This window comes from Hyperoodon ampullatus (assembly GCF_949752795.1).
Source record: "Hyperoodon ampullatus genome assembly, chromosome: 5".
NCBI classification, from domain to species: domain Eukaryota; kingdom Metazoa; phylum Chordata; class Mammalia; order Artiodactyla; family Ziphiidae; genus Hyperoodon; species Hyperoodon ampullatus.
This window is the reverse complement of record NC_136918.1, coordinates 143,043,523-143,065,198: the sequence shown is the minus strand read 5'-3', so window position 1 is coordinate 143,065,198 and position 21,676 is coordinate 143,043,523. Positions and strand designations below refer to the sequence as shown.

The following is a 21,676-nucleotide window of genomic DNA, read 5'->3' as shown; positions in this document are numbered from 1 at the left end:
TAGTGACCCATGTTCTTTTGGCTCTAAACTTCCAGGCAAGGCCATTTATCACGTCAGGAGCCTGAAAACGCAAATATGGATGCGATGTCGGAGAGCCCGGGAAGTCATGAGCTCATGCATCTGTTAACTGATTCATCTGTCCAATATGTACTGAGTGCCGGCCGTGGGCATTCAAGCACCAGAGCTGGAGCTGGGGGGAGGGCAGACGGAAGCAGGATTCCTGCTGGGAAGGCAGCTCCCAGGGCGGGGGTGAGTGACGGGCGCCGTGGCCGCTCTCTGGGACCAAGGAGAAGTGCCGGGGGTCCTGCGGGAGGTGCGCTCGGCGTCCTGGGGACGTCGAGATCATGGACCACCAGGCCCACCTCTCAGATCCCCCGGGACCATCTCCTCCACCTTCCCTCCTTGGCCCCGGTGTCATGCCTCTGCACCCCAAACTGTCCAAGGCCCCCCGCGGCCCCTTCTCTCCTGGGTCCACACTCCCCCCGGCGACTGATGCTCCGTCCTGCCCTCCCACCTGCCCTCTGCTCTCCCCCATCCTGTCCCTCCTGGTGTGGGTCCCAGCCCCTCACCCGAATAAGATTCTTGCTAATGCAAAGCCCGCAGGGACCCCCCTGCCTCTGGCAAAACCAGCCGTCTGTTTCCCGAGCCGGGGTGGCTAAGCCATCCTCCATCTGGTCACACACCAGGAGAGGTTGTCCTCACCAGAACGTCACGATGGATGACACCAGACGAGCCAGCACTGACCACTCTGCTGGTCACTCACACCCACCGCCCTCCAAACGGCCACTCTCTCCCCATGTCTCACCCTCTCCTCAGGTGTGATACTGAGGACCTAGAAGCCCCCGGCAGGGCACACCTCCCCCTCCTGGGGCCCTCCTTGCCGTCCCACGGGCCCTGTGCCTTCTCCTGTCATCCTCCTCTCTAGGTTCTCACCTCTTCACAGGCCACGAACCTCACTGCCCCTCCCTGTGCAGCAGCACCCGTCCCCGACCGTCCTCTCTCCTGAACGACTGGGTAGCTATCAACCTGATCCATCCCTGCCTTTAAAGGTGCTCAAGCCTCCTCTTCCTCTCCCTCGGCCCTCACGTCCTTCCAGCTCACGGCACTCTGGTTCTGCTCCGTCAGAGCCCCTTCTTTTAAGAGAGAAGCATGTCCCAGCAACAGCGTCTTGTGGAACACTATCTGGGAGATGACATGTAGAGAATGCGGGGTCTGGATGCTTGAGGGTAAAACAACTGAGTGAGAAAGGCCGGTGACCAGGAGACCAAGGAGGAGAATTATGGTGGATTGAAGGGTGTTCCCCCAAAATTCATGTCCACCTGGAACCTCACAATGTGGCCTTATTTGGAGAAGGTTCTTTGCAGATGTAATTTTCTGGTTATGGATCTTGAGATGAAATTATCCTGGATTTGGGATAGGCCCTGAATCCGAAGACTGCCCTTATAATAAGAGGAGAGGACACACAGAGACACACAGAGAAACACAGAAAAAAAGCCGTGTGAAGACAAGGGGCAGAGACTGGAGGGATGCAGCCACAAGCCAAGGAATGCTGGAGCCTCCAGAAGCTGGAAGAGGCAAGGAAGGACCCTCCCCCGGAGCCTTAGGAGGGAGCCTGGTCCTGTAGACACCTTGACTTCTGGCCTCCAGAGCCGTGATCAAATGAAATTTCTCTTGTTTTAGGCCACCCAGTTTGTGGTGCTTTGTTATAGCAGTGCCAGGAAAGCAGGATGCGATGGCCAGAAGGGACCCCAGACACAGTGGCGGAGGGAGAGAACAGGACTGGGTCAGGCTGTTTGAGCACTTGGTGGTCTAGTAAATATGAGCTCGAGAGAAAGAGAAGGCAAGGGGGGTGCAAGGTCTCCCGCTTGGAGAGCAGGGTGAGGAAGGGCAGATCTGACAGTAGGAAGAGGGAGGCATGGGACTTGAAGAGGCTGTCATTTGCAGGTAAACGTGTGTGCCGCACAATGGGCAGATCTGGTGGGAAAGTGACTTCAGACATCGGTGTCAGTGCTCTGGAGGGCCTGGGCCAAGAGGGGAGGCCAGAGCAGGAGCCCCGGGGGCACCGGAGGTGGAGCCCATAAATCACAAGTTGCAAAGCACGGAAGCGCCAGCCTCAGGACCTCCGAGTCAGGAGGAGTAACTCGGACCATTAGCCTGGTCTCTGGACTCCCAGGGTCACATTTTTTGTTGGGTTTGGTCAAAATTTAAATCAGCATTTTACATCTCCGTTAATCAAGGCAAAAGGGTTTTTTTCTAAGGTGATTTCTTTTCAGAAATAACTTCCTTTAGACTAGAAACGTCACAGAGTAAAGTATGTGGAAATATTTCTCCTAACAATGGATCCCTTGTTGTAGTTCCCAGGTATTTTATCTGGAGGAAACAAAACTTCTTTTGACTTGGTCTTAAAAGTTCTACCTCAGGACGGCACTTGAGCTATCTGTGGAATATTCAAGTAATTCTTGACTAGGAGGCTTCAGGTAAAAGCGGAAACCCACCAAGAATAAAAAAGACCCTCTTTCTTTTCTTTCCGGCTGGTCATGGCTCTACTTACCAAAATCGGCCGGGTTGTGGTAGGTTGGGCAATTCAGACCTAAATCCCTCAAATACGGTACAAGATTTGAGACTTTTCCCCGGTACACACACTGTCCTTGACTGAGGACATAAAGCTGGAAAAAAGTACGGAGAAGGGAAACATCAACTCTGCCTTCCTCTGTAAAGCAAGAGAAACTCTCAATCCATCCATCCATCCATCCATCCAACCACCCATACATTCAACAAGCCATTCATCCACCCATCCATCAATCCATCAGTTTCTCTCTCAGGAGAGCTTTATGTTACCTCCCAAGGACTCAATGGAAATCCATGATAAGTCAGGGAAAACAGAGGATATCATATGACCAGGAATTATTATTATGTTGCTTTTTTCCCTTCATGCTAACCACCTGCTTAGGAAGGATATTGGAGCTACACACATTTCATTCCTTGGGACATTTGTTTTTGCTCATGATAGTATCAAAACCTAAGATTTATAAAAGAGATGATATTGTCCAAATATCACAACCTGCTATCTAATTCTGTATGACAAGTACTCCCCCACTGTCACGAGGGGTTGGGCAATGAAGCCTCAGCAATGTCAGTGACTCGCCCAAGACCCCACAGCCGGACACCAGCCCCAGAGAGAGGATACTGGCCAACTCTCCTACCCGCTCCGGTCCTGCCACCTGAGCTGCTTATGGAGCCCAAATCTTAAGAAACATAACACTTAAAGCCACTCAGAAATGAAGACACCCCAATGAACTAAGGGGAAGCCGTGAGTACCGGGATTCGGTTTCGCCCGGGCTGATCACAGCAAGGCGTACGCACCTGGTCGAACAGCTCAAAGAGCTTGGCGCTGGGCTGGTGGATGGTGCAGATGATGGACCGCCCCCCCTGCGCCAGCCCCTTCATCAGGGAGACCACCTGGAAGCAGGAGGCGCTGTCCAGGCCGCTGCAAGGCAAGGGGCACCGTGAGACGCCTGTGGTCCCCAGCCAGACCCTGCGTTCAGAGTGTCCCGGCTGGGTCTGCGCAGGGAGGGGAGGGGATTCAGGAGGTGTCCCCTCCTGCCGGCAGGGAGGGCAGGGGTCCCTGCCTCCATGACTCCTGCTTACCTGGTGGGCTCATCGAAGAACATGACCGGAGGGTTATTCACCAGCTCCAGCGCGATGGCCAGGCGCTTCCTCTGGCCGCCCGAGAGGCTGCCGGTCCGTGTGTTGGAGCAAGACAGCAAGCCCAGGGCCGTCAGGATCTCCTTGACCTGGGGGACAGTGGAGCCAGAGTGGCATCAGGGACCACCTGCCCCCCTAGCCATCTACAGGGCTCACGTGGAACCCCCAGCTGCCTCCCCGAGCCCACTCGCACGCCTGCCCTTTGCCAAGGTGGCAGACACTAGGCAAGTGTGAGCCCAGGAGGCTGAGAGACAGTGCTGGGGCCAGGCCGTCCCGGGTTGGAGTTCCGGTCCTGCCCCCTGCCGGTAGGTCACCTGTCAAGTCCCTTCACTTGTAAGCCTCGCTCAGGGCCCGGGTCAGGGAAGATGTTGGATAAACACTGCAGAAAGTGTGGGTCAGTGAACACATAGGTGGACGAGTGACCAGGTGTCTGACCAGCACAAAGGGGAGGGCCACCCTGATGGTTTGATGCAATACAGTAAGTCCCCTACATATGAACCTTCAAGTTGCGAACTTTCAAAGACGCGAACGTGCCCCTGTGTGCCAGCTGTTATACTGTACTACGGTACTTTTCAAGGTACTGTACTGTGATGTCTAAAATGTTTTATTTTTTGTGTGTGTTTGTTTTTTATGTATTATTTCTGTGAAAAGTATTATAAACCTATTACAGTGCAGTACCATATAGACGATCATGTTAGTTGGGTCCTTAGGCTAACTTTCTCGGACTTATGAACAGATTGGACTTACAGGCGTGCTCTCAGAACGGAACTCGTTCGTAAGTAGGGGACTCGGCGCAGCGGATAAGATGCTTGGCACACAGTAAGAATTTACTCAAAGGCAGCTATTACTGACACTGTTACTAGTGTACACAGCTCCTGTAGACACAATCAAGCAGGCCGGGCCTCTCAGAAAGAAGGGGTGAAGCCCCTCTCACTCTTGTAAACAGGCAAAGAAGGTCTCTGATTCAGCAGCAAGGTGAGGAAACTGCTTAAAGCTGTCCCCACCTCCCTCAGCGGCCCTGCCGATGCCATCCTGGAAGCAGCCTGGGCACCGAGATACAAAGCAGCCCGCTGTGCACTGAGCCCTCCCCGGCTGCTCCCGCCCGGTCACTGATGCGGTATCGACGCGGGGCGCAGGGAGGTCAGCGGACTTCGGTGCAGGCTGTGGCGTGCGTTTCGGCCGCAGTGTTCAGCGTTCAGGGTCCATCCCAGCGTCTTCCCGGGGTCAGCGGCCCTCCCCGCCTCCAACTCCAGGTTCACCTCTCGGGGCACAGCCTGCCACGGAGGCCCCGCCAGCATTCACTGGGCCATCGTCCCAGCTCCTGGTGGCAGCGGGGGGACCCCAGTCTGGCGGCTTCTCCGGGGAGATGAGGTCATCCAAAAGGAGAAGAAACTCACAAGGAAGAAAATGTCCAGCCCAGCTCTTGAATAACTTGCACGGTCAGGACAAAACGTGGCTTTGGTGACAGGCAGAGTCAGGGGATAGCGGTTCCACGGGCCAGGAAGCAGGCGGGTCAGACAGATCTGGGTTTGAATCCTGCTTGGCCTCTCCCTTGCTGAGCCCTAACCCAGCTCCACTGCCTCTTCCCGGGAAGGCAGGTCAGCGTGGTGGCCCAGAAAAGGCCATCTTTCAGGCACACTTTCCCTCACGTGGACCGTCTGCTGGCCTTCCCAGGACAACACGGCTCCAGGCGTCCCCGGGAACCCAGGCGGAAGGTGCAAAACAAAGACCACATCCCCACCTGCCCTCAGCCCCACCGGAAGGATGCTGGAGGTGGAGGTCAAGGTAAGTCCCTCCCGTTTCCGCCCTGTGATGGCCTCTGGTCCCCGGTTCTCCAGAGTGACGCCCTGAAGGCTGGTTTTGTTTTAAAATTAATCAGAAAGAACAATGTTCCGGCCTTGGGAGAACTGGCTCCTGAGGAAGGCTCCTCGCTGGGGGCTCTCGAGGGTTGAGGCTGCTTTTCTGGGAAATGAGGGAGGTGGGCAACATTCTACCACCTGCTGGAACATTCCATTCTATTGTGTTTCCTCGAGAAGTAAACAACCAGGACCTAGGTACACACAGGGGCTGGAGGGAAATGAGTCAGGGCATGCCCTCAGCAGCAGCAGTCCTCTGCTTAGACAGTCACACAGTCCGGTTAGGGTTAGGTTCAGCTAAGTTGAGTTTCCCTTGGACAATGCGTAAACATACAGGGATGTGTAAATATAAACCAGGCCTCCCCACGAAGTGGGGCTTTCTGGCGCTCCCTGTGGGGTCTGCTTACCCAATACCCTCGTGCTCCCTGGGGTTTTAGGGAAGCAGAAAAAAGCAATGAAAAGGATTAGGAGATCTCCATCATCCCAGAAACTTGTTTGTGCTATTCTTAAAAGGCTGATTAGTAACACGTAAGAACCCAATTTCTCCTTCCACATGTGTCGGGGTGGACTCTGGTTATTTATTTATTTATTTATTTATTTTTTTGCGGTACGCCACCGTTGTGGCGTCTCCCGTTGCGGAGCACAGGCTCTGGACGCGCAGGCTCAGCGGCCATGGCTCACGGGCCCAGCCGCTCTGCGGCATGTGGGATCTTCCCGGACCGGGGCACGAACCCGTGTCCCCTGCATCGGCAGGCGGACTCTCAACCACTGCGCCACCAGGGAAGCCCTATTTTTAAATGAATGATGAACCATCTTCATGGTTGGTGTTTTATAAACAAACAAAAAAACACCACAATGGAGCATAACGTGTATTAAACACTGAAAGGGCAGAGCGCTGGGTCTAACCCTGAGGCGGGGTCCTCAGGCCGGTGTCCTGCACATCCTCACTGCGTCTGTGTGTCTGCGTCTGAGAGTCCCCGGCGGCGTGGTCACTCCGGGTGTGTGCCAGCCCAGGCGCACACCGCGATGCCACCGTCACCCACACGACGACAGCCGGGGCCCAGCCACAAACTCAACCAGCCCCCAAAGGCCCCTCCATGCGTGTGTGCTGAGTGGATTTCAGGCAATTCTGGACCACCTGTGGCCCAAGCAAACACACTTACCATCTCCCTTCTGCCTTTGTCCTTCTCTTGGAGTTTCAGATGTGCAGACACCTGCAGGGGATGGAGGCAACAGTGTGGAATCAGAACAGGTGGCCGGCAACAGGACAAACTCACTCAGCGACCATAGGCCCAGTGCCCCAGGGGGCTGAGCCGCCAGGTGATGGAGGAAATCCTCAGAGATCTGGGCTTCCAAGCTGCCTTGGTTAACTAAGGTAGGTCCAGGAGAGCAGTGATGCCTGGGATGCATCCTGTTACCTCAGGGGATTCTCTGCTGTGCCCCGAGGGAAGTTAGATGTGGGCAATTGAGAGATGAGGAATCCCCAGGCATCAAGGGCTTGAAGCCGACTGGTGCATATTCAGGAATTTCACAAGCCACCTGCTAAACCACTGATAGCTTATAATTATGCATAGCGGAGTATTTATGCCACAGAAATTGGTAAGTGGTACATATAAGAACTCCAGTTTTGTTGTTGCTCTTGTTTTGTTTTGTTTTGTTTCAAATCCTGCCTGCTAGCACACCATGGGGCCCCTGACCCTGCCTGGTGAAACCCTGACTAACCATCACCATGCCCAGCACATCAGCCTTGGTTCTTCTCTGCCAATGCCTGTGACCTTGGGAAGCAAGGACCTTGGTTTCCTCATCAGCACAGTGGTGAGGTTAGAACCTGCCCACCCGGTGAGCTAGTGAGGTTGTCCCGAGGCTCCATGAGAGACTAAGACGCAGGAGCGAGGGGCCCAAGGGCCATGGTCCCAGAGTCAGACAGGGCCAGCCACCTGCCATGTGACACCAAGTGTCACATCTTGGCTTGCCTGGTGGTGGAGGGTCAGAAGCAGCACATGGAAATGTACCACCAATGGCTGGTGGCCAATATCGTCCCTACACGTGGGACAGGACCCTGCAGAGTGAAAGGTACCCTTTTTCTCATTAACTCAGGTTAACTGTATTTATCAAAGGAATCGTGAAATTCTCAAAATCAAAATCTAATTGGTTTTAACTCTGAAAAATAAATGGATTTCACAGCAGAGCCTGGTGACAGGTTGGGGGAGGATGGCGGTGACAGCAGGAGTCACCAGCCTTGTTTGCAGAAGAAAGCAGTGACTGAGCTGGAAATCAAAGTGAAGTTTCTCAGACAAGTAACCCAGGACTTCATGCAGCAATTCTGACAAGCGAAACTCTGGTCACCCCAGATGAAGGTGAAGTAGCGATTAAGGGATCCACAGGGTTGGTAGAAATCTTGTATTTCCTAACTTTACCACCCTATTTTCAAACACCTCCTGAGCTCCCTGTGCCCCCATCAGTATGCCCACTTGGAGGCCAGGGAAGCTACATGGTCAGGGTGCCCAGTGCTCACGGATGCTGGGGGAGCCCGTCAGAGGGCAGATCACGTACCCGACACCTTCCCTGCTTCTCTTTGCTCAGCTAAGGATCTCCTGGAATTGCCCTTCGGACAAGATGCGACACCACAGAGAGGAAGCCTTGCACCATCCGAGTCAAGAGTGCAGGGCAACGCTTCACCCGTAGTAGCCCAAGAGGAATGCCTATCTACTGCCCAAGTACAAGGCAGACCAGCTGGGAAGGTCCCAAACGTGCCGGGAGAGGCCCGGAGGTCAGGCGCCGCCTTGTGCCGTGGACGAGGGGATGCAGAACAGCAGGCAGCCCCGGGCACACACGCTCCATGACGGACAAGGGCGGCCCACTGACCTTCCAATCTCCTCTGGCTGGGAGGCTCTCTAGTGGCTCCCATGGCCCACGGTGGGTCACTGTGGTCCCTGTCCACCTGGTACTTGGCTGGGTCATGGTCTGTCCAAAGAGCACAGCTGGGCCAGGCCATCCTGGACCACACTGTACAGGACGCCCGGGCTAACTGCTAAACTCTCCGAGGCGCCCTTCCTCGTGTGCTTTTGCAGGATTACACGTCTGATGACCGTGCCGGGCTATGAAGGTGAAGGCCTGGGACCCAACTGGTGTGCAGCAAACTCTGGTTTCACCCCCACCTGGCGGGCCCGTGAGTCAGAGGACGAGACCCTCGGGGCCCTAACCCAGGCACCAGACTGCCTGGAACTTGTGCCCAAAGCCACAGAACACTGATGAGAAGGGAAGAGGCTCAGCTGGGGCGCAGGACTGCGGTCACCCTGGAAGCGGTCCCTCACATCCGCCAGGGTAATAACCTCAGAAACCTGACCTCGCTTTCGTCATCCAGGGTCTACAGAACCCAGGGCCTTGAGGGGTTGCCTTGGGCAAAGCTGTCCAAATAGCACAGCCGGTGTCAGGACTCTGTGTGAGGGAGGGGTGCCGGGCGCTGCGCTGTCTCCTGCCAGGAGGGAGGGGGATGGCCGGGTGAGGGACCGCAGGCCCCAGGACGCGCACCATCATGGCCTCCTGCACGGTCAGGTGTGGCAGCAGCATGTCGTCCTGCATGATGTAACAGGACACCTTCCGGAAGCAGCGCAGGTCCCGCGGGAGGCCGTTGATGAGCACCTCACCCTTCATGCCGGTCTCCCTGCAAGGCCAGCGAGAGGACGTGTCAGCCCCATCCCTCCTGCACCTCCTCCTCCTCCTCTTCCAGGGCCTGGAGAGGGGAGAGAGGACGGCCCCTCCCGGCATCTTCTCACTGGACCAGTAGGGACACCAAGCCAGGCAGGGATGCGAGGCCCAGAACAGCACCAGAACTCAGAGGAGGGAACTGCACAAAGAAAAGACTCAGCGTGGAAAGGGAGAGGTGAGCGTGGGGCCTCTCTGGGAGAGCACGTTCGTAACAGGCGCCTGTGGACCAAACCAGTGGAGATACACGTGGATGCTCCGACACGCAGCCACGAGGTCCCACGCACACCTTGGGCTTTGCAGGGGTTTATAAGATGGGCGTATGAACAATCCTGTGTGCCGCCGAGGCTACACCAACCACCCCAGAGGCCCCAGAGGCCAAGGATCTTCAGTCTGGGGTGTGGCCACGACATCAGAACCAGTTCCTGGGGGTTGCATGACTATGATGCTGACTGGGAGGACCACTGCAGGCTCCCTGGGCTCAGGTGGCTCAAAGAGGAGGACGTCTGCGCCCTGACCCTCCTCGGCCAAGCGATGGGAAGCTGTTCTCTCTGACCACAGTGGAGGTGGGGCATCCTATGTGTACTGTGGAGACGGAAGGGCATGGCCCCACCAGCCACGCTCACTCCCCCATCCACAGACCCACCGGGCATCACTATGGCCCGATGCTCTTCTGGGTGCATCATCTCAGCCCAGGGACACAGTGGGAGCCATGGGCATCCTACAAAGGATCCCCATTCTCCAGCCCTGCCTCCTCGATGCCATGAAGAACAGAAACACAGAGGGTCTATGGAGACCAGTGCAGTTATATCTGGTGTCCAACTTCATCCAGGCCACTGCTGTGACCGTAGGCCCTGTGGTGGGTCCCTGCTTTCCTCCAGGGAATGGGTGGGATCAACTGGCATTTCAGGGGACCAGGCTGGGAGCTCAGTTGTCTCCAGTTTGCCCTCTGTGGCTCCAGGACAGCCACGTGCCATGCAGGCTGAACAGCAGCTGAGGGTGTGGGATGAGCTGAAAAACAGCTGATCTCCCCTCCCGTGTCCCCAGCGTGATGCTGGGTGTTGGAAGTTTGGCTCTCACCTTTAGAAGTGAATACAACAGACAGGAATCTGCCATAAGTGAGACTTTAAAAAATCCTAATATTCATCTTTAAAGAGTAATTTAGAAGTCCTAAGGAAGGGGGCGGGCGGAATTTATCTTTCTCTGCCAGTAAATGAAGTTATTTTTTAAATGTATTTGCTGAAGTAGCAAATGGAAGCCATGAGATCTGAAGAGAACTGGCTTTAAGAGAGCATTTTGTAAACACTTCTGAAGATTCAGTCTTCACATCATTCTTACATGAACGTCACCGGACAGGATGTCGAGAGCTGTGGTTTCCAAACGTCGGAGCAGCTAACATGGCCACAAGCAAGAGTCGCGTGAGCTTTGGGCCCTAGCCTGACGCTGCTGCTTTTCTTCTGAAAATGGCTCATCTTACCTTTGACCTTCATTCATACTTGTCTCAGCGTTCTCCTGCCGTCCCCCTCCCCAACCTGGATCTCTCCATTACTTCCTGTCCCGTAAGGCCTGGCCCTTCTGCCCCAGGACCTCCCTCTCCTGAGCACAGCATCCACTCACCACCACCAGGTGACAACCAGCAGGTGCTGCCTTCTGATGCCCCCAGTGCCGGAGCTCTGTTCCCTTCACAGATTCCAGAGCCTCTTAATGTGAGACACCCCTCCGGCTTCCCGGGAGCCTGCCCAGAGCCTTAAGAAGTGATGGGATGGACCATTCATCCTGTTGGCCCCTGGCTGACCGTGGGGCGAGGGTCTGCTCACCTGTATCCGGCCAGAATGTTCATGAACGTGGACTTCCCGGCCCCGGAAGGACCCATGATGGCCACCAGCTCTCCACTGTTGAATTTCCCAGAAATTCCTTTCAGAAGGGTCTTGTATCCTGTGAAAAGCGGATCACATTCATTTTCAAACCAGGACTCACTGGTTTTGCCCCCAGTACTGCAGAGGCAAACACACAGTACACCTGGCTGCAGAACCAAGGCCAAAGGCAAGGTTTTTCACACCAGAGTACAGCATTCCCCAACCTTTTCGGCACCAGGGACTGGTTTCGTGGAAGACAATTCTTCCACGGACGGCGGTGGGGGGGATGGTTTCGGGATGATTCAAGCGCGTTACATTTATTGTGCACTTTATTTCTATTATTATTACATTGTAATATATAACGAAATAATTCTACAACTCACCATAATGCAGAATCAGTGGGAGGCCTGAGCTTGTTTTCCTGCAACTAGAGGGTCCCATCTGGGGGTGATGGGAGACAGTGGCACTCGAAGTGTGTGGCTATGTCCAGTCTGCTCCGTAAGATGCAGCTTGATTGTCACTTGCCACTCCCTGAGAGGGTTTTGATGTGAGTGTGCAAGCAACAGATTTATTATGGTCTCTGTGCCGTCAAACCTCTCTGCTAATGAGAATCTGTATTTGCACCCACTCCCCAGCGCCAGCATCACCGCCTCAGCTCCCCCTCAGATCATCAGGCATTAAATTCTCATAAGGAGCGTGCCACCTAGATCCCTCGCACGCGCAGTTCACAGTAAGGTTCGCACTCCTATGAGAATCTAATGCCGCAGCTGATCTGACAGGAGGCGGAGCTCAGGTGGTAACGCAAGCCATGGGGAGCGGCTGTAAATACAGATGAAGCTTCGCTCGCTCCCCCGCTGCTCACCTCCTGCTGTGCAGCCTGGTTGGGGGGGTTTGGGGACCCCTGCCATAGTATTTATGAAAATGCTGAGTTCTGGGCAAGAAAATGGACCTCAGGTCTTTTGGATGCCTCTGCCTACTTCCTCGATTGCATGTCATGGGTGTATCAGTGATAAGTACCAGTGCACTGGTTTACAAAGCCCTTTAGCAATTAGCCCTTTATAAAGCTCTTCAGAGTTTACAAAGCCCTTTCGTGGGCATCATCTAGGGTACGAGGACTCCACCATTCTCATTTCGGATTGAGGAACTGGATGTCCAGTGGGCCTGGGCGACTTGTCCAGGACCCCAGAGCCAGTGTAAACAGATCCTAACCCAGGGCTGCACCACCCACCATAATGGTCGACTCATGCCTTTATCAATTAAGTGATTAATTTATTATCTCATGTATGAATGTTCTATTTCTCATCTCTACCAGTATAAATTATTTGTATAGAATTTATTCACAAATCATTACTTTATAATTAAATGATTCATATATTAATAATTCATTAGTAATTAAAAGTTTATCATTTTGCAGTTGCATCACATTGCTTTGGACTTTCTGCCAAATCTCCACCCGAGAGCTTTGTAAAAGGAAAAAAAAAAAACTACACATGCCAAACGGAGTCACATTGCTTTTTCTCAAGCAGACTGTTCAAATGAGCTACAAAGAATCAAATAGAAGCAACTGGATTCATCTAAAGACTCCTAATTCAGAAACATTTTTCAGGGACTTCCCTGGCGGTCCAGTGGTTAAGACTCTGCGCTTCCACTGCAGGGGGCACAGGTTCGATGCCTGGTCGGGGAACTAAGATCCTGTGTGCTCTGCGGCGCAGTCAATAAAATAAAATAAAAATTAAATTAAAAAAAGAAGAAACACTTCTCAGTCCCTGAGAAACATTCCAAGGACATACCCTTAAATGATCAGAATCGGGCAAAAGCGGTACTTTGGCTTCCCACGCAGAGCTGAAAGGGGCCTGATGAGGAAAGGGCCTGTGGAGCCCTCGACTGAGCCCTGGTCTTGGACTCTGCCCCTAGTCGCTCCCTGGACCCCCAAACCTGTGTGTCTACTCGAGCCCCAGCCTGGGTCTGGGGAGTCTTCTCCCAGCCGCCTCTCGTCTTTCACAGATGGGACACCCTAAACACCCAGCCTGTCACCAGCTGCCTCCTTGATCTGGATGGCAAGTCCCTGAGGACCTTTTAATCAGGCAGAGAGAAGCGGAAGCAAAAGGCAGGTAGCACGCGGCCCTGCGACCTGACTCGTTACGGGGAGCGGCAGTCACCTGGGGAGACCTGAGACGGTCACCCGTGGTTGGGGGGGAAGGGCCGAGGAGCAGACGGACGGGGGCAGGGGGGCCTGGGGGAGCAGCTCAGGACCGCAAGTGAGTCAGACTCCTACCCCCGGCACGTGGGTGATGGCAGGTGGGCAAACACACAGCTGGGGAGCCAAAGGAGACCAGGGTTGGGGGTCGGGGACCCTCAAAGATCACGTCTGCCACATGGTGGACAGATGGAGGGAAGAGCTGGGGGACAGCAGGGCCCCCTCCCTGCAGGGTCAAGCCCCAGTGTGGGCTCCCCATGGGATGGAGCTCTGCGGAGGGGGGCCAGGTGCTCTGGGGCCCGGGCCCAGGGGACTTGTGTGACATCACTAAGGGAGCACTAATGCCGGGCGTCTGCTCATTACTGTCCTCCTGGGGGTTCAGGCGGCATCGGGGTTACTCCGCAGCAAACCTTCCTTTAGGCTGTTCTTCCCCTGGTTCAGCGCCGATCCCCAGCTGGTCCCCTGGCAACCGGGAGCCGCCCGGTTAGGGAAACGGATGGCTGAGGTGACCACTGGCCACTTAGAGGCCACGTGCAGCCTGCCCCTGGGTCATGACGCCTGAGGACAGCCTCACTTTGGGGATCTGAGGGGTCCCTTCCCTCCAGCAGGGCCCATGGGTGCTGCTCTCACTGTGACCCGTGGTGTTGGGGTCCACACGGGGGCACCAGATAATAACACTGCCAGAGAGCTCCCACAGGCTGTGACACTCACGGCCAGGACGCCAGGAACAGACATGGGTCTGGAAGTTGGGGGAGCATCAGGCCTTTCAGGGGAAATGGCGGGCAGACCGGGGTTGCAGACCATGGTTTTGTCATTTACAGCCAGCAAACTGGAGTTGGGGGTCTGGCTGTGGACCCCAGAGCTAAAGTGATACATGTGGAGCCAAGTGAGTCACCGGCCCCCCAGCTCTTGCTCTGGAGGGGCGTGGGATCCCAGGGGGACGTGGAGCGAGGGACAGGGCGTATGTGCGACATGATGCAAGGCCGGCCAGCTGAGAAGCGTCCTCACGTGCAGCCACCCTCTCGGGCGGTGCTTCTCTAATATCAGAAACCTGTTTTTCTTTTATTTATTTATTTATTTTTTGTTTGTTTGTTTTTTTGCGGTGCGCGGGCCTCTCACTGTTGTGGCCTCTTCCGTTGCGGAGCACAGGCTCCGGACGTGCAGGCTCAGCGGCCATGGCTCACGGGCCCAGCCGCTCCGCGGCATGTGGGATCCTCCCATCCCGGGGCACGAACCCGTGTCCCCTGCATCGGCAGGCGGACTCTCAACCACTGCACCACCAGGGAAGCCCACTTGTGTGTGTTTTTAAGCCACCCAGTTTGCAGCAATTTGTTATAGCAGCCACACGAAACGAACACGCCCAGCCTCCCACTGCCCGCACCAGCCACACCCCCGCCAGGCCTCCTGGGTCCTCCCTGGGGGACCACTTCCCTAGGAAGATAACGTCCTGCTTCCTCCATGAACATTATGTAACAGTTGCACTTTTTAGTCAGCAAGCCTTCCCAAGGGGCAGTGTCCTGAGAAGGAATGTTCTAGAAGCCATGAGTGCTGCCATCTTGCAGCTCTCCCAGGGGCCCTTCTCCAATCCAGGGTCATTCTCAGACTTTCCTGTGCAGCCCACATGGGCACGAAGCCTGGTTAAAGCGTCCCCAGTGCAGGCTTTTCATAATGAGGTTAAAGGAGCCGATAAAGCTCTGTCCAATTAAATGTGAAAAGAAAGATGATCGACCTTGGAGTTTCCAGTGGGGACCTCAGGAGAGGGGGAGGCACGGGGGTGGGTGGCAGCCCGGGCCTCATTCCCAGCCATGCTCATGGCTGGACAGTGGCCATGCACAGGCCGTCCACCATCCTGGCCTCAGTTTCCCCTGATGAAAGAAGAGGTCTACCCTCCAAAGACCCAGAATTCACCACGTGTGCATCACGTGGGGCTTTCTTCCCTGGACAACCAAATGTCAGCTGAGGTTCAGGTGTGGGCTTTTATTGAAACGGCCACGGGTCCCAACCTAAGGGCCGGAGACACGGAATTCCATCTGCAGACTCAACGCTCACGGCAAACGTCGCTATTGAGGCTGAACCCAAGTTTACCAGCGTGCAGAGCCTGGCCCAGAATCTTTCCTCAATCTGAAGCAGGTCTTTCATTTCACAGAGATGTTTTTCAGTTGGTTCTAAACAATGACAACTAAAAAGAAACGAGGGAGCCCAAGCAAATTACAAAGAGCCAACAGGCAATAAACCCGGGTCACTGACTATTTTCAAATGGATGTGTGTCTTTAATTTTTTTTTTTAATGGTAAATTTTTGCACAGCGGACTCACAGGATTCTAGAGTGAGACATTTCCTAGCTCTGCCAAAGAAGACTGGCCCAACCCCAATGCACTGCCCTCATACCACACACATCACTGGCTCTCCCCTACCTAGAACTGTGCTCACTGACTGTGTATTTTCTCTGCTGAGAGGTAGAAACGAGGCAGACATTCCTACCCGGCTGATGAAAATTATCCTCGATGTCATGGCATGCGAAAATTACGGCAATCAAAGGATTGTCTGATGTGGTGAGCACGAATCACTCTGGATGTTTCTCAATGTTTGGAAACCAGGAAGGGAACATCAGCTGAATGATGGGAGAGGGAAGTGGAGCTGCGGGACACAGAAGAGGCTGCCTTGGTGGCTCAAGAGAGGACAAGTCGTGTTCTGGTTGTCCAGTCGCCTCTGGAAGGAAGTGTAAATGTCTCCTGTGCTCGCCAGTGTTGTCCATTGTACCCAGCTGGCTTGGAGCAATTCAGCCCATATGCACATGCATATGCACCTCCATATGCACTTCCATCCTCATGAAGCGTCGTTTTCGAGAACTCCTTTGCTGGCATGATAGCTGGGCTCACTCGAGCCATGCAGGGAAGCACCTCTGGACTGCAGGCGTTTTGGTGGCCAGTTCCATCACATTCCAACGTGTGTGAACTTCTTCTTGACCACGAATTTAAACATATTCCAATTTCTGGAGTTTTGTATCCACTGTGGGGGGATGAGCACAGTGGGTGGGTGGCCTGAGGGAGGGGTCGGCCCTCTAGAGTCTGGATGTCCCAGCATCGTGCCTTCCCTTGGTCGGTGTCTATGCCCTCACACTGGCCCAGCAACAAGCTTTGGGATGAGGCTGCTTAGAGGAGGGGGGACGGACAGTGGGTCTCAGCTCATCTATCACCAGCACCAAGCAAACTCCAGCACGTGTCCTGCTGCAGCTGCGTCTCTTTTCACCAGCCCTGTGCCTGCTTAATAACAACTCTGTAAACGAGGGACAATTCAGACCAGACACTGAACGCAGAGCCACCAGTGCCGTGGCCCCCAATATCGCCTGCATGTGGAGTCTTCCTGGAGCTTTGGAAACAATTCGGATGGAGTCGGTCTGGCCCCAGGGGCCCCTCCATCATCCTACAGCTGTGCCTCTAGCTTGCTGTGTGACTGGGGCCACTTCCTTCAGCTTCCTAGACTCACATTCCTCACCTGGTGATGGGCAGGAAAGAGGACTTGACCTTACGGGTGTTTGTGAAGATAGAACAAGACCACGTGTTTGAAGAAGAATGTCACAAGGAGCTGCAGGTAGATGATGTAATAAGCAGTGGTCGCTAGAGATGCAACTGGGACAAAACACATCCTGGGAACCACAAGCCACGTGACAGCAGTGTCTCTTCACCTGAGGAGGAACAGCTGGACCACCATCCTCATTCACGTGGACTGAGGATGCCACACGTGTCCTGGTGCATCTGCGGGGAAGGGGCGCCCACCAAGAGCGCCCACCTCAGGGTTAACATCCTGGATTTGGCTGCTCAGGCTTGTGATCATTTTCAATGAGCCAGAACCCACTTCTGGAAGGCACCAGAATGCCTCCAAATGCTGCTGGGTGCAAAGAGGCCGGTCAGCCTCTGTGAGGAGGGACGGGGCTGCCTGGGAACCCTGACCCCAGCCTCCCCAGGAGAGGACCTGCATCTGTTTACACCATGAGAACTTCTGTCTCTCAGTGGCTTAGGGTTCCAGAGAACGCTGATGGGACATTGCTGGGAGATCATTTCCTGTCACCCAGGCTACACAGGTCACCTGGAATCACAGCCCCCTCAAGCCAGCACTCCTGGGTTGGGTGCTCAGAGCAGCTCTGATGCTGATGCCAAGACAACATGCTGTGCACCCCTACGTGCACACACACACCATGTACATACACTGTGTACACACACACACACCAAGTACACACACACCATGTACACACCTACACACCGTGTACACACACATACCATGTACACACACTGTGTACACACACACCAAGTACACACACACCATGTACACACACACACCATGTACACACACATACCATGTACACACAGTGTAATACACTGTACACACACATACCATGTACACACACTCTGTACACACACATACCATGTACACACACTGTACATACACTGTGTACACACATACACTGTGTACACACATATCATGTACATACACACACTGTGTACGTACACACACCTTGTACATACACTGTGTACACACACACACCATGTACACATACCATATACACACACACATACTGTGTACACACACATACCATGTACGCACACTGTGTACACTGTGTACACACACACCAAGTACACACACATACCGTGTACACACACTGTGTACATTCACTGTGTACACACACACCATGTACATACACACTGTGTACATACGCACACCTTGTACACACACTGTATACACACACATACCGTGTACACACACACCTTGTGCACACACACCATGTACACACACACACCATGTACACATATACCCCATGTACATACACTGTGTACACACACACACCATGTACACACACACACCCATGCCCCACAGGCAGCTAGTTCATCAGCGCACTGGCAGTGGAGCCCCTGCCCCAGTGCAGATACTAAAATATAGATAGGAGTTATTCACATCTGCCTGTCAGGCATGAAGCAGTTTTCTATCACTGCAGTATTTTTATCCTTCTAAAAGAAGAACTGGTCTTTTTCACAAGCTTCTAAACCTGCTAGAACAATGAAGAAAAAACCACCCTTCTGATTACTTAAATTATGCCAAAAGCACCAGTAAGGTTGCCAAATAATCTAGTATCAAGTCAACTTCAATCTGAAATCAACACAGCAGGTCCATTTCTGCACCCACAGTCGTGCTGTTCCTCTAGATGCCAACAGTGACCAGATAAGCCCAGCTGTGCTCTCCACCCCTCCCCCTCCCCCACCCCTCCCCCATCAGTCTCCCCTTGGAGCTGAAAGGGGCTCTTGGTGAGAACAGACAGCCTTATTCTCCAGACCCCTCTTCCTCCCTCTCTAAGAGAGAGCTCAAGGCAAAAAAGACAAAGGTCCATATTCCCAGACACCAGTGACATTTCCTTCTCTCCCACCTGCTTCTTCCCCCTAATGCCCAAGGGCCGGCTCATCACTGCCTCACTTTTCCTTATTAAGGGGCAAAGCCACACCCACAGCTCAGACCTCTTCTTGTTTTTCCGCACCTTCTGAAATCGAAAGGGGGCTTTTTCGCCGACAATAACAAGAACCAGGTCTGGGAAGCTGGGCTTAAAAATATCAACATGGACCCGACCATAACATGTGAAGGCTTCTGAGTCACGGGGAGGGAGCACCACTCGTGAAATGGGGACATTGTCATTTGTCCCCAAACCGCGCAGATAGCACGTCACCCCCTGCCAACCCCCGGTGGATGTTACAGCAGGAAGTCCACTCTGCCTTCAGAACAGCTGCTCATTTTGTCAGGCTGTGAACACGGACCCCTGGATTTTTAGCAGGCGCTCACGCTCTGGAAGTAGACAGGGCAACAGACAAGGCAGCAAGCTTTCTGGACGGTTCCCCAGAGGCGCGACTTTAATGGACGTAAAATGGTCCCCTGGGGACTTCCCTGGCGGTCCAGCGGTTAAGACCCCGTGCCCCCAGTGCAGGGGGCCTGGGTTCAATCCCTGGTCAGGGAACTAGATCCCGAATGCCGCAACTAAGACCCAGCGCAGCCTAAATAAATAAATATTTTTTTAAAACAAACAAAAAAAACCCTCCAGGGATACCCAATCACAGTGGGTCCCCACGCTTTTTAAAAAAAGATGGTCCCCTGACCACAGCTCAGGGATGCTTTCCATCCTTTTGTCCTGAGAGCCTCTCCCCGCTTCACCGCCCCAATCTCCCTCATGTTTCGAGGTCCCTGTCAGTCTGTCTGCCTGCCCCCGCCCCCCACAAACCCAGTGCCCCCCTAGGTTCCACTTCTGCCCCGACCCCCAGCAGAAGCAACCTCTCATCCTTCTGCCTGAGTGGGTCTAAGTATTCTGAATTTCGCTGGGCCATTATCACGTCAGTAGGTATCGTGTACAATGATGCTCTGTGTCCACGAGCACCGCCAAGGAGGCGCACACAACTTCCTCTCGCCTCTGATCCCACGACACTGTTGGGAAATCCACCACCTTAAAATGCGCCCCTGCAACACAGAGCTTCTAGCCTGTCCTTCAAAGCCCACTACTCTGCAGACTTGGAGGACAGTGGCATGTCAGGGGCCACTCAGCAGAGTCGCTGAAATGCAATTTCCCTTTCGTGTCCCCCAGAAAAAAGTCATAGCACCGAGGGTGGCGCCCAGCTCCTCCCAGGCGGGCTCCTGGCCTGGGGACAGTGGGATGCTGGCTGCAACTGCCCGGCGGGTCCCATCAGGTGGGGGCCTCTCTCCCTACCAGGATCCAAGGGGCTCTGTGAGAAAACGATACAGTGGGCTGAATCCCAGGCCTTGCTGAGCCGAGCCCGGCACGGTTCCGGCTCACTCCCCACCCGCCGAGGGGGCACCTGCGCATTCCTGGTCTGATCCTGTGACCTGCTCTGGGCACCTGCCCTGGAAGGTGCTGTGGTCTCTGCCCCTTGCCCGTGTTCCCGGCTGACATGCCCACGCCGACCCTGGCATCTCCCGCTGGAGCAGCGACCAGCCCTTGATTCAGGGCAGAGGAGGCATACTCCCTGGGGACCAGCTGCCCCCAGGCTGGGATCTGGATTTAGATGCCTCGTCTGCTGCTTCCTGAAGCTCTGGCCACACCCGTCCCCACGTGTCGCTGTCACATGCAGGCATGCGGGCACTCTGGAAGGCAGAGCACACAGGTGGCAGCCCCAGCACAAAAGTCCCTTCCACTGCTGCGCCCAAGCAGCAGCCCCTGAACCTCGCTCACTACTGCCACCATCTGGCCCGGGACGACATCCAGAGGTGGCCTTCCCTCCAATGACTTCCCAAACCCCGTCTCCAAAGCGGGTTAAAATCCAAGCGGTGAACCTTGAAATCCAAGGTTGCCGGGAGGAGGGAGGAAAGGTCACCTCCAACCCGCAGTCACCTAGCCGGGAAGATGCTCCTGGTCCCCAAGCAACTCATCTGTGAATAAAGCTTTCTCTTGGGACACATTTCAAAGCTGAATGACATCGGAGCCACCTTCTATGAAAGAAAGATCACAGTGCAACACCAACCAGAGGCCACAGACTCTCAAGAAAGGCACAGGTAAGACTCTCGAACAGGACAGCCCAGGAGGTGAGCCAAAATGCCCCGCACCCAACAGCTGCACAAGCTCTGTGCCTCTGAGCTCGGCTTCCCAGCCCCGCCGGCCGATTCGCAGTCGGGGGATCTCTATTTCATGAGAGCCAGGATCACGGCTCTGATACAGCAAATGGCTGTACTCCTGGCCCCAAATTCACACTGTGAAAGAGAAAGAGAAAACAAAGCAAAAATCAGCACGCACGCAAAGCCAGGCGCAGAGCACGCTGGAAGCAGGGCTTGGGTGACAACCACTGGGCTTTGGCGCTTCCCCGAATGTTTATGCTAATGACATTTTTCAGAGCCCGGCAGCCCACAGCTGATGCGCCTCCAAGTAGCCAGGCAGAGCTGGAGATGCTCGGCTCAGCCACTGGCTGCTGTGCGGGAGCATTTTGGGGCCAGTTTTAGAAGCAGCAGCTCAGAGAGCTACTGTATTTCTACACTGGGGATTTTCAAGGTGACCTGGCTGAGGCTGCTGCCACCTGCTTCGTGAACTTGCCCTGTGTCCCGTGGAGAGAGCGCTGCTCACGGGGCTGGCTGTGTGCCTGTATGTGTCCTCGACGGGCTCCGGGGACACATACTGGACCGGTGGGGCTCCTGGGTGGGACGCTGAGCCTCTCAAGGCTCCCTCTGGATGGGGCCCCTCATCTCCCTCCAGGACCAACTCTACGTGCCCCAGCCTGGGGTTCACGGTCTTCCTTCCACGGTACGCACGAGCCCTTCTAGGCCCATCTCCCTTGACCCCCCTTTACCCACTGCCTCAGTTTCCCTGCACGCCGGGCCGGT

The 21,676-nt window shown here is 54.6% G+C and overlaps 1 protein-coding gene across 1 annotated transcript in view; it reads right to left on the bottom strand.

Annotated features, from left to right (window-relative positions):
* Positions 1-21,676, bottom strand: part of ABCG1 (ATP binding cassette subfamily G member 1) — a gene marked incomplete at its 3' end in the record, with an annotated part of 51,457 nt that overhangs the window by 525 nt on the left and 29,256 nt on the right. The window contains exons 3-9 of the mRNA XM_079705301.1: positions 11,084-11,201; positions 9,093-9,225; positions 6,725-6,775; positions 3,649-3,794; positions 3,364-3,487; positions 2,552-2,666; positions 129-327 (exon numbers count right to left, since the gene is read on the bottom strand). Coding sequence (XP_079561427.1) covers positions 129-327; positions 2,552-2,666; positions 3,364-3,487; positions 3,649-3,794; positions 6,725-6,775; positions 9,093-9,225; positions 11,084-11,201 — 886 coding nt within the window. The remainder of the gene's footprint in view (positions 1-128; positions 328-2,551; positions 2,667-3,363; positions 3,488-3,648; positions 3,795-6,724; positions 6,776-9,092; positions 9,226-11,083; positions 11,202-21,676) is intronic.